This window comes from Olea europaea, unplaced genomic scaffold, assembly GCF_002742605.1.
Source record: "Olea europaea var. sylvestris unplaced genomic scaffold, O_europaea_v1 scaffold6055, whole genome shotgun sequence".
Taxonomy (NCBI): Eukaryota; Viridiplantae; Streptophyta; class Magnoliopsida; order Lamiales; family Oleaceae; genus Olea; species Olea europaea.
Genome location: NW_019264405.1, coordinates 1 through 12,401, shown reverse-complemented (window position 1 = coordinate 12,401; position 12,401 = coordinate 1). Strand labels below are relative to the sequence as shown.

The 12,401-nt window shown below is 34.5% G+C and overlaps 1 protein-coding gene across 1 annotated transcript; it reads right to left on the bottom strand.

Annotated features, from left to right (window-relative positions):
- Positions 1 to 9,442: 9,442 nt before the first annotated feature.
- Positions 9,443 to 12,336, bottom strand: LOC111389663 (the record flags this gene model as incomplete). The annotated part of the gene is made up of 6 exons (XM_023014602.1): positions 9,443 to 9,814; positions 10,049 to 10,375; positions 10,470 to 10,607; positions 10,766 to 10,784; positions 11,735 to 11,938; positions 12,247 to 12,336. Coding segments are annotated over 6 exons (957 nt in total), but the record flags the coding sequence as incomplete, so codon positions are not given.
- Positions 12,337 to 12,401: the final 65 nt, after the last annotated feature.

Genomic DNA, 12,401 nt, shown 5'->3' with positions numbered 1-12,401 from the left:
GAACGACGTGAATTTGCTCTTTGAGATTTGCACAGATCAGGTAAAAATGCTCCTGTCAATTGTTAGCAAATACCATATTAAAACAGGCAAACTATCACTGCATCGAGTTCCCATTTATGAAAATTATTTAAATATCATGACTTCAATAAAAAAATTTCTACGGGCTGTTCATGAGAGCGGTCGTGTTGAAACCTATAAATAATAAATTTGTTCGATAATTAATAAGTTAAACTTTTACATGAGGTTGTTTTGGGGGGTTGGGGGAATTGGGGGTTGTGAAGATCACCTTCTCCGAGAGCCAAATTGTAGTAAAGATCAACAATGTTGGGACAGTTCTGGTAACACTGTGGTGAGCATAGCTTGGCGGTGAACTGAGAGTCGAGGAGGGTGTCTGATGAGATCCCGACAGATTTCCTATCAACCCCACATGCATCCACGCATTCATCCGCCTCAGTATAATCGTGCAAGTTAATAGCAACCACTTCAGATGTCTTGCATTGGAAGCCCATCGTTCCATCGTTTGATGCGTAAGTCTCTAACAGGCATCGCTTCCCAGAGGCCGCGATTGAGAACGAGCACAATCCAACTGGCAATTCCTCACAGATTAATTCCCCTGCATTGAAGAAAGGAGAAACAAAAGTGTTTGTCAGAACGAGATCAGACAGTAGTTCGAGCAAATTAATGGAAGAATTCGTATTGTGGATACCAAGTGCTCCCTGGAGGAAGAGGGCAAAGGCAAGGAAGACAATCAGTTTCATTTTTGTACAGAAGGTTGATTTTTTGCCTTGGAAGAGTTGATTTTTCCTGTGGCTTGATGATGCTGGGAATGGAGTGAAGTGATTCCCTGCAGAACTTACATGCAGGAGATGATTTTTATAGTACGTTTATGGGGTGGGGTGGGGTGGCGTGAGTGGGGTAGGGGCATAGATATATGACACGGTAATGGTAGTGTTTGAGAGGTATTTTGGCATAATGTATGATATTTGGTTATTTGGAAGACGGTGCGCACAGGTAAAGTTGCCTATCTTTGTACTATTCTGACTTGTTTTCTGAATGCTGAATTGGTCTTTTAATGGCGCACTTTAAGTTTGGTATGCTAATATGCATTACAAGATAGTACAATAGATGAATATATAATCATATTAAGTTGAAATGAGATCCTGCCACATTTAGTCGGAATTAAAATCAAGATTTTTTTTTTTTTTAGTCTAATTCAACAATTAATTTTAATCACATATTTAATGGGACTCGCAACTTTTGAACAATATATTTCATTAAATTTTATCAAAATGAACTAAAAATTTTAATTTTAATCTCTACCAAACAAGGGTGATAATTCAATAAGCAGAAGCAGTGCCAACTGAGGATAAATTAAGATATGAAATGTTTAGGTAGTTGGGACATATTTTACGTCTATCCAAAGAGGTTTCCCTCATAAGAGGAGGCAATTTTAGTGGAGCAAGTTAGAAGACGAAAAGTTAAGATAAAAACAATTTGTAAAAGAAAAATGTATCCTCTCGGAAAAAAAAAATGTATTCTTATTTTCCACTAATCAAAAAATTATTATAAATTACTATTTTTTGGTACTCTGCCTTGCCTGTGAGCAATGGTATCTCTTGTGTGGGTCTTGGGGGGGCAGAATGGAATGTTAAGGATTGTTAACGAACTAAATACGATACTTTGCATAGTTAATCAAATGATTAAATTTGAGGTTATTGAGCAAAATATTGATGTGTACGGCTCCAACAACAAAAAAACTAAGCCATGTAAAATTTGATCTATATTTTTATTTAATAACTAGTTTTGCTGATATTTTGTGACTTTTACGGACAAAAGCTTCTTTCTCACTATGCAAAACATGTCAATTACTTTGTGCATTATGTTGTGCAAAAGCTCCTCGAGAAATCTTGATCCAAGCTTAGAAAAACCAACTGAACACGAATGTCAATTGACGAGCTCGACCCAAACCAAACCATCACTTTGGTTGCCTCAAGTTTTCACCCTCATGCGGTTGCCCTCTTTTAACCCATGAAGGATCAATGGAGTCGGCAGACTCTCTCTCACAAACTCTCCTCTCTATTGTAAGTCAATCCACAAATACTGCTATTGGAATGAAGATATATAATGGATCAATTAGGTTGCCAATTTTGGGCCTTCCAACAAATAGCTCTACATATATCAAAATCCAACTCAACAATTCCAACTACAACTTGGGCCCTCCAAAATTGTCGGTTGTTTCTGGGTTGAGCCAAATTTTTGTTGTTGATAAATTATCCGATATCTGTTTTAAATCATCATCCGAATTCATTGGGTATCAAAATCCAACACATTATTCCAACAACTTACTCTCTATCAGCATCACTTCAACTTGTTGGCAACTAGGTAAGCCAAAAATTACCTCGAACACACCAAATGTGTCTTTAAATGTGAAACTGACATTATTATTATAAGAAGTCCTACGGAACATAAGCGAAACAGATAAAGATTCCTTCAATCAAATTCCATATGTTATGACAAAGTACATCTCAAAGACTCAAACAATACCATCAAAATGTCATTTTGCTAAGCACCCCACCCTCCCCCCTCCCCCCATAACAAAGACACAAATACACTATAAATACCATCTTCTTCATGTACTCTCTGCAAGCATATAACTTAAGTCCATTCCCAACATCATCAAGTCAAACTTTTTTTAAGTACAAATTAAGCTTCTGTGCTAAAATGAGCCTTTACCATCTTCCTCCAGGGAGCTCTCGATAATCTACAACACGAGTAATTCAATTAGTTTGCTCTATCCATTGACCAATCCCATGTAACGACTAACATTTTTTGTTTCTCTTCCTTCTTGGATGCAGGGAAATTATTATGTGAGGAATTGCCAGTTGGATTGTGTTCATTCTCAATTGCGTCTTCTGGGAAGCGATGCCTATTAGAGACATACTCATCAAATGATAGAACTATGGATTTCCAATGCAAGACATCTGAAGTTGTTGCTGTTAACTTGTACGAGTATATTGAGGCTGCCGAATGCTTGAGTTCATGTGGGGTCATTCAAAAATCAGTGGAGATCTCATCAGATGCCCTTCTCAACTCTTAATTCACTGCCAAGCTATGCTCACCGCAGTGTTACTAGAACTGTTCCAACATTGTCGATCTTTACTACAATTTGGCTCTCGGAGAAGGTGATCCTCACAATTTCCAATTCTCTCTCAAACAACATCATCTAAAAGCTTAACTTATTAAATAGCAAACAAATTTATTAATTTTAAGCCTTTAACACAATCATAGGGGCGGAGCTTTGGAGGATAAAACTTTTTTCTAATGAATTGATACATTGAAAAAAATTCAATTGAAATTTTTTTTTTTTTTACCAAAAATTTTTACCTTAAAAAAATAAAAAATTGGGCTTGAGGAGCGGGCCTGAGCTTTCCTCCATCTGCCTCTGGCTCTCACAAACAGTCCACAAACATTTGTTATTCAACCATGACACGTACACAAGATTCATAAATAGAAACTCGATACAATGATAGTCAACATATGCTAATATGGTATTTGATAACAATTAACAGGAGCATTTTTACCTGATCTGTGCAAATGTCAACGAACATATTCACGCCGTTCAATGGCTCAAATTCAAAGTTCTGGGGCAACACTTGGCCCTATCTCTGCTGCTGCTGGTCCTATGTCTGCTGCTGCTCCTTCTCAATCTTCACCTGTAGATTGTGCTCCAGCTCCAATGTAAATACGTCCCTATCTGCTATGCAGTTTTGGACAGGACTATACAATTAATGATCATGCTTTTAGTTTATATTGTCTATTACCATCCAATACTATGTGTACCGAGCATGCCATATATGTTTTATGTAATTTCATTTAATACCACAGTTGTAATTGAGTATACTATTTAATGAAAGTAGACTATATCTTATTATACATTGTTTCTCTATTTTTCTTCAGTTATTTGATCAAAACAATTTATATTAGAGTGTGTGAATTTAAATATTTTTTTACTAGATTTCGACAAACTATAATAGATTGGAGAACTCAATAAAACAATGCAAAAAAAAAAAGAAAAGAATATCACATCGGGACAAATTCATGCTTCGATCCAAAAAGCACTTTAAAGACAGTTGATAAACATCCACTTCTTCACATAAGTGTTATTGTATTCAGCTCAGCACTTTGTTAGCAAAGAGAGTTTCAGTTTTTGTGCACTTGGACTCATTTTAATACCAGAAAGAGTTTAGTAATCTCTTCTTAACCCAAAATAAATTATATTGGATTTTCCAACTGAATTTACAATAATTCATAATTGTGAGTGAATCCACACCTGTTGTCTCCAATTTTTGATGATGTGGAATCTTTTAATTGGGAGACATTGAAGGGCACAAGAAATATGGACAACCCCAAAAATGGCCCTAAACATAAACCAGCCCATGTGGCTCGACGGTCGGCCCAAAAATGTGTTTGGCCAAAGCCTCAACACGGGCCGACTTGGGCTTTTTTAGGACTGTGCCACTAGTGGCCCGAGCGGATGAGCCAAATTGGCACTCCTATGCTCAAGGCATGCACTTATATAGCGAACAAATTGGATGGAAAATGATAGAAATGACATGTTGTGCAAAAGTAAGTGGAAATGGGAATACAAACAATAGGAATGTAACAATAATAACATTACACTAGTCTAGTTTTCAACTTCATTTATACTTAAGCTATATTCGTCAAATATCTCAGTATCATACTTTCTTGCATGTAAAAAATCACTAATATTTGGTCTAGTTCTGATATTAGATACAGATGATATGGCAATTATCCTTATTGGGTAGAATAATACACGAATACTCTCAATTTCTTTTTGATATTGATGGAGTAGCAGAATCGGGAATTTTTCTTTGAGTGAGAAAAAGTTGAGTGGCAAAAAACATTTGAAACATTTGTATTAAGAAGACATTTCCATCCTTTGAAAATGTTATGTAATTACAACTTGATCAATTTTTCTAAATATATTGTTCTTAATATATTCAACAAAATTGTCATTCAATCATTGATCTTCAAGTTGGTTGCATAGACGAGTTTTTGCCAAGATTCATTGCAGAAAAATGTTAGGATAACAATGTAGCTTACTATTTTTAATATTTGTTTGATTTCAAGATTCCGTGCAACTTCAATACGTGTTAATTATTTATTGTGTGTTTAATGCTTCAACTATATGCGCAATAATTGATTGATTTAGGGATAACACTGATATTGAGTAGTGATGTATATTCTAGCCCATGCAATAGTTAACATAGATATTATAAGGAATCGAGAGATAATTATACGTTATGTGATCTATATAAAATTTTGTAGGTTAAAGCATTCATGTGTGTATAAATTTAAACAGAAATATAATAAATTCGGACATATTAACAAGATTAGTGTTATTTGAGAGTGATCACTAGATGCAATAAGTTAATTCGATTGTTGACACATATGAAAAAGGTACTGCGTGAATTGAAATTAGATGAACGTTAACAAACTAAGTGAAGTTGAAAATCCTAACCATTTAACCTCATAATTTTCTCTATTGGATTTAATTAGATTATTTAATTTAGTACAAGTATAACTGCAAAATACATCTTGAATTGATTTAACATAAATTGAAGTTAGGTTAGTTTAAAAAATTGATAGTGGATAGTAGTATATGTGAAGACGATACTGAATTAAAAATTCATTTTATTACTTGTACGATTCGTACACTTGTGAAATTACATAAAACAATTTATGGCACCATTGTGGGGGACTAATTTGTTTTCTTTAGTTTTTGTTGTTAATTCTGGCTTTTATTTAAGTTTTCATTTTTTCTTAGTTGATCTACTTGTTTTTCTTGATTTTATTGACAGAAAACTAATGGAAGCAGCAGCTCAACAACAACATGAGATGGGAGATTCCGAAATTAATGAAGACAGCATAACTACAGGGAATTTCTCTGCCCTAGCACTCCTTAAAATGAATGGATATGATGCACTTGTTGAAATTGATTATGATTTGCTTTGGAGTATTATAGGGACTACAAGGTTATCAAGTACAAGGTGAAAGTGAAGTTGATGAGGATGATTTGTAATTAAGATTACTATGGACATTACTGGAATATCGAGTACAACATAATCCATAGAGTAAACATACAATCCAAGTTTGGAGCAACTTTCAAATCTCTATTGGCCTGAAGGTTTAAATATTGAAACCCGACTAATCCTCATATAGAATGTGAGCATACTCATGAAAATTTTCTTGTACAACTGTCCAAAATTTTAGAAAGTAGACCGATTATTCAACCTGAGGAGCCAACAATAAAAGAAGAGGAGCATGAAGAGACGGAGAAATTAATCATAATGGGCCAAAAAGAATTAATAGCATTTAAAGAAAATGGAATTAGCATGCAATCCGTCAACTTTGTTGTTCAAAAATTGAATTTGTGATTAAACATAGTGGAGGTGATTGAATTACACATTGATGAGTACAAATTATATTGTGAGTTGTTGTGTTTATTGTTTACTTTAAATTACGCAAACCGGCAGTTCAACCTTAGAAACTAATTGGATTGTATGTTTAACCATCTAGACATTAATTAAATTGATTTGTTGCTTTGATTAATTAATTCCACATGTAAGGTCAAACAAATTGTTAACTTGAAATGTAAACTTGGTAACGCATAAATTTGAATTTGACGTAGCAAAGAGCGTACTAGAATTTTTCGCAAACAATACACTCATAATCTTTCTACATGTTGATGATCTCATCTATATAAAGAATAATGAAAAGACGATTGAGAAATTCAAAAAAGACATGATGAAAATGTTCGAGATGACTGATCTATGATTAATGCACTATTTTCTTGGAATCAAGATAAACTCAATCTGAAGATGGGTCCACTAGTCTATCAGTGAAGTTCAAGATAGGAGGTTACAAGACAGTAAGAACGCCCCTGGACAGAAACAAATCACTCGAACAAAAAGACGGTGCTCCAAAATCAGACAACTCACAATTTCAAAACCTATTTGAAAGTTTACTCTACATCACTGCTACAAGGCCAGACGTAATGTTTATAACCAGCCTACTTTAAAGATTCATGCAGAATCCCAATCAAGTATACTATAGAGCAGCAAAGTGGATGCTAAGGTACCTCCAAGGGACGAAAGACTATGGAATATGGTATCGTCTATGCCTGGCTCAAAACTAGTTGAGTATACTGATAGTGATTGGGTAGAATCAGTGGATGATACGAAAAGCACATCAGGCTTTGCATTCACACTAGATTCTAGAATATTCTCTTGGACATCAAAGAAACGAGCAATGATTGCACAATAGTCAGCTTAGTATATTGCAACAGAAATGGCAATGATACAAGCTATATTGCCAAAGTGCATACTTGAAGACATGAGAAAGCTACAATATGGTAATTTGGAGGCTTATGAATATATGATGTTGGATTCAAATGTGTATAAGTGAAAAAAGCCTCCAGCCTGCTCTATTACAAAGCTTCGGCCATTGTAATACTCCTTCATCCACTTTGTAAAATCTATTTTTAATAAATTATATTTTCCTTCTTCAACTATCTTGTTAAATTAAATCACTCCCTACTATTTTCATCACCAAAATATACACCACGTAAATACACTAAACCATCTAAATCTGTTCACTGTAAAAACCATCACCTAATTATCTCTAATTAAATTGATAGCATATAAGCATGAATTAATCCACAAAATTAGCTAGAGGTACAACCTCATGATGATCATAAAATGGGAAGCAATTTTCCATCGATCTCTACATTGCAATAATCAATTTAAATGGGTGTAATAATCATCATAATTTGGAATTTTATTTTCCACTTCTGTTTTTCTTTTTGTCATTTTTTATATATTAATAACATTAAATGGTAAAGATTAAGTGGACTCACAATTTTTCCTCAAAATTTTGTCATCTTCAAGGCATGAACTTATATAATGGACAAATTGGATGGCTAGTGACGGAAATGACATTTTGTGAAAAAAGAATAATTGGAAATGGGAATACAAATAAGAATAAAATGATAAGTTTTTTGTAAATTACCCTTTTATGAGCTGCTAGTCTAGGCTTCAACTTTATTTATGCAAAAGCTTTATTCCATCAAATATTTCGGTATCATACTTCCATTTATCTAAAAAATCTCTAATATTTTTTTTAGTTCTGAAATTAAATATATTTGATATGGTAATTATACTTATTTCTTACAATAATACAAGTATCCTCTCAATTTATTTGATATGGTGGATTCAGGAATTTTTCTATAAGTGGACAAAAGTTAAGCAGCAAATTTTTTTTGAAAAAGTGGATCACTAATGAATACATTTCGATACATTATTATAGTTATTACAAACACATTTTCATATTTTAAAAACATTGTATATTTATATTTTAATAAATTTTGTTAAATATATCACTCTTAAGAAATTCAACAAAATTATCGTTCAACCATTGATTAACAATTTGATTGCCTAGACGAGTCTTTGGACAAGATTCATTGCAAAAAACCGTCGCCCTAAAATTATTGAAAATTACCCCAAATAGCAAAGAGATGTCTATAGGCTGTTGATGATAGACAACCTCGATCTATTGGATGTGAAAGAGGGTGAGCAGTTCCTGAGAACTGAGAAACAGAGAGGAAGTAGAGGCTCAGAAAATCTCAAATGCTACTGTGGATTGCATAAAACAATTATTTCACTCGAAGTGATTCTTCCAAGAACTTGGTGAAAACTTTAAAGAATTTGAATGTGTATGTAAGAATTGAAATTATATCACTCAAAGTGAGAAGGATGATTTTTTGTATTTAGAGTTGAAAGACATTCCCATATTTATAGATTTTCAACCACAAGCCATGACTTGGAGCCAACTTTTCTTGGAAAGTTGCGAACTTTTCATGAAAACACACAGGAATTCAAAATGAACGGCTAGTTTAGAATACATTCACATGATTATGAACCATAAGTTCGCATCGTTTAAGAGAATTAACCTCGAGTTTTCAAATTAAATGCGATTCGAATGCAAAGTACATTCGCATGGTCACCACCAATTCATATTTATACGGCCCAACTTCTGTTTAGCCTAATTCATCCATTTGAAGGCACAACTATAACAGCTGTTTGTCAACTGTCTTCGAAGTGCTTTTTGGATCGGAACATAAATTTTCATTTATTTTCAAGTCTTTCACTTGCGGTTGGAGGTCCGTTGATTTGGTTTATTATATTAATTCATAATTTTTCACGAATTGTATCCTGCACGATTTTTATGTTTTAGTATTATTGAGTTCCCCAATCTAAATTCTTTTGTGGGAATATATAAAAATATATATATTTAAATTCATACACTGTAGCATAAATTCTGTTGATCAAATAACTGAAGAAAAACAGAGAGGAGCATATACATGATCAGATATAGTCCACTTTCATTAAATAATATATAATTACAACTGCTATATCAAATGAAATTACATAGAACATATACGCCATGTTCGGTAAGAGGATTGGATAGTTATAGATATCAACAAAAATAAACTAAAATCTTTTTCATTATATTATCTATTCCTATCCAATACTGCGTATCAAATAGGGATGTATTTACATTGGAGCTGGAGCACAATCAAGAGATGAAGATGGAGAAGGAAAAGGAGAAGCAGCAGACATTGGACCAGCAGCTGCAGAAATAGGGCCAAAAGCTATACCAGAACTTTGAATCTGAGCCATTGAACGACGTGAATTTGCTCTTTGAGATTTGCACAGATCAGGTAAAAATGCTCCTGTCAATCGTTAGCAAATACCATATTAAAAGAGGCAAACTATCACTGCATCGAGTTCCCATTTATGAAAATTATTTACATATCATGACTTCAATAAAAAAATTTCTACGGGCTGTTCATGAGAGCGGTTGTGTTGAAACCTATAAATAATAAATTTGTTTGATAATTAATAAGTTAAACTTTTACATGAGGTTGTTTTGGGGGGTTGGGGGAATTGGGGGTTGTGAAGATCACCTTCTCCGAGAGCCAAATTGTAGTAAAGATCAACAATGTTGGGACAGTTCTGGTAACACTGTGGTGAGCATAGCTTGGTGGTGAACTGAGAGTCGAGAAGGGTGTCTGATGAGATCCCGACAGATTTCCTATCGACCCCACATGCATCCACGCATTCATCAGCCTCAATATAATCGTGCAAGTTAATAGCAACCACTTCAGATGTCTTGCATTGGAAGTCCATAGTTCCATCATTTGATGCGTGAGTCTCTAACAGGCATCGCTTACTAGAGGATGCGATTGAGAACGAACACAATCCAACAGGCAATTCCTCACAGATTAATTCCCCTGCATTGAAGAAAGAAGAGAAACAAAAGTGTTAGTCAGAACGAGATCAGACAATTTTCGAGCAAATTAATGGAAGAATTCGTATTGTGGATACCAAGGGCTCCCTGGAGGAAAAGAGCAAAGGCAAGGAAGACGATCGTTTTCATTTTTGTACAGAAGCTTGATTTTTTGCTTTGGAAGAGTTGATTTTTCTTGTGGCTTGATGATGTTGGCAATGGAGTGAAGTGATTTCCTGCAGAACTTACATGCAGAAGACGGTTTTTATAGTAAGTTTATGGGGTGGGGTGGGGGCATAACAAGATGACACGGTAATGGTAGTGTTTGAGAGGTATTTTGGCATAATGTATGGTATTTGGTTATTTGGAAGACGGTGCGCACAGGTAAAGTTGCCTATCTTTAGTTTGGTGTGCTAATATGCATTACAAGATAGTACAATAGATGGATATGTAATCATATAAGTTGAAATGAGATTATGCCACATTTAGTGGGAACTATTCTTAGTCTAATTCAACAATTAATTTCAATTACATATTTAATGGGACTCGCAACTTTTGAGTGATACATTTCATTAAATTTTATCAAAATATACTAAAATTTTTAATTTTGATCCCTACCAAAGAAGGGTGATACATCAACAAGCAGGAGTAGTGCCGATTGAGGATAAATTAAGATGTGAAAGGCTTAGGTAGTTGGGACATACTTTACGTCAATCCAACGAGGTTTCCCTTATAAGAGGAGGCAATTTTATGGAGCAAGTAAGAAGACGAAAGTTAAGGTAAAAATCAAGCGGGTTTGTGTTAGTTTCACTTATCTAGTTAGATCTCTTAGTAGATTAAGCAAAGATAAATGTATATGGGAATATAAAACTTGGTTTATTATTATTATTATTGTAATATGGTCAAATCTTTTAAATTTATTTACAAACAAATTGTAAAAGGAAAAATGTATCCTCTCGGGGAAAAAATGTATTCTTATTTTCCTCTTATCAAAAATGTATTATAAATTACTATTTTTTGTTACTTTACCTTGTCTGTGAGCAATGGTATCTCTTTTGTGGGTCTTTGTGGGGGGGGGGGGGGGGGGGAGCAATGGTATCTCTTTTGTGGGTCTTTGGAGGGGGGGGGGCAGAATGGAATGTTTAAGGGTCGTTAACGAACTAAACATGATACTTTGCAAAGTTAATCGAATGATTAAATTTGAGGTTATTGAGCAAAATATTGATGTGTACGGCTCCAACAACAAAAAAACTAAGCCACGTCAATTTTGATCTATATTTTTATTTGTTAACTGGTTTTTCTAATATTTTGTCACTTTCATGGACAAAAGCTTCTATCTCACTATGCAAAACATGTCAATTACTTTGTTCACTATGTTGTGCAGAAACTCCTCAAGAAATCTTGATCCAAGCTTAGAAAACAAACCGAACGAATGCCAATCGACAAGCTCGACCCAAACAAAACCAACACTTCGGCTGCCTCCAGTTTTCACCCTCACACGGTTGCCCTCTTTTAACCCGTGAAGGATTGATGGAGTTGGCTGCCTCTCTCTCACAAACTCTCCTGACTATTGCAAGTAAATCCACAAACGCTGCTGTTGGAATGAGGATATATAATGGATCAATTAGGTTGCCAATTTTGGGTCTAAGTAATAGGCCTCCAACAAATGGCTTTGCATATATCATAGTCACACTCAACAATTCCAACTACAACTTGGGCCGTCCAAAAGTGTCAATTGTTTCCGGGTTGAGCCAAGTCTATGGTGTCGTTTGTTTTAAATCATCGCCCGAATTTATTGGGTATCAAAACCCAACACATTATTCCATCAGCATCACTTCAACTTGTTGGCAACTAGCTAGGTAAGCCCAAAATTACCTCGAACACATCAAATGTGTCTTTAAATGTGAAGCAGACATTATTATTAGAAGAAATCTTACAGAACATAAGCGAAATGGACAAAGATTCCTTCAATCAGATTCCATATGTTATGACAAAGTACATCTCAAAGACTCAAACAATGCCATTAAAAT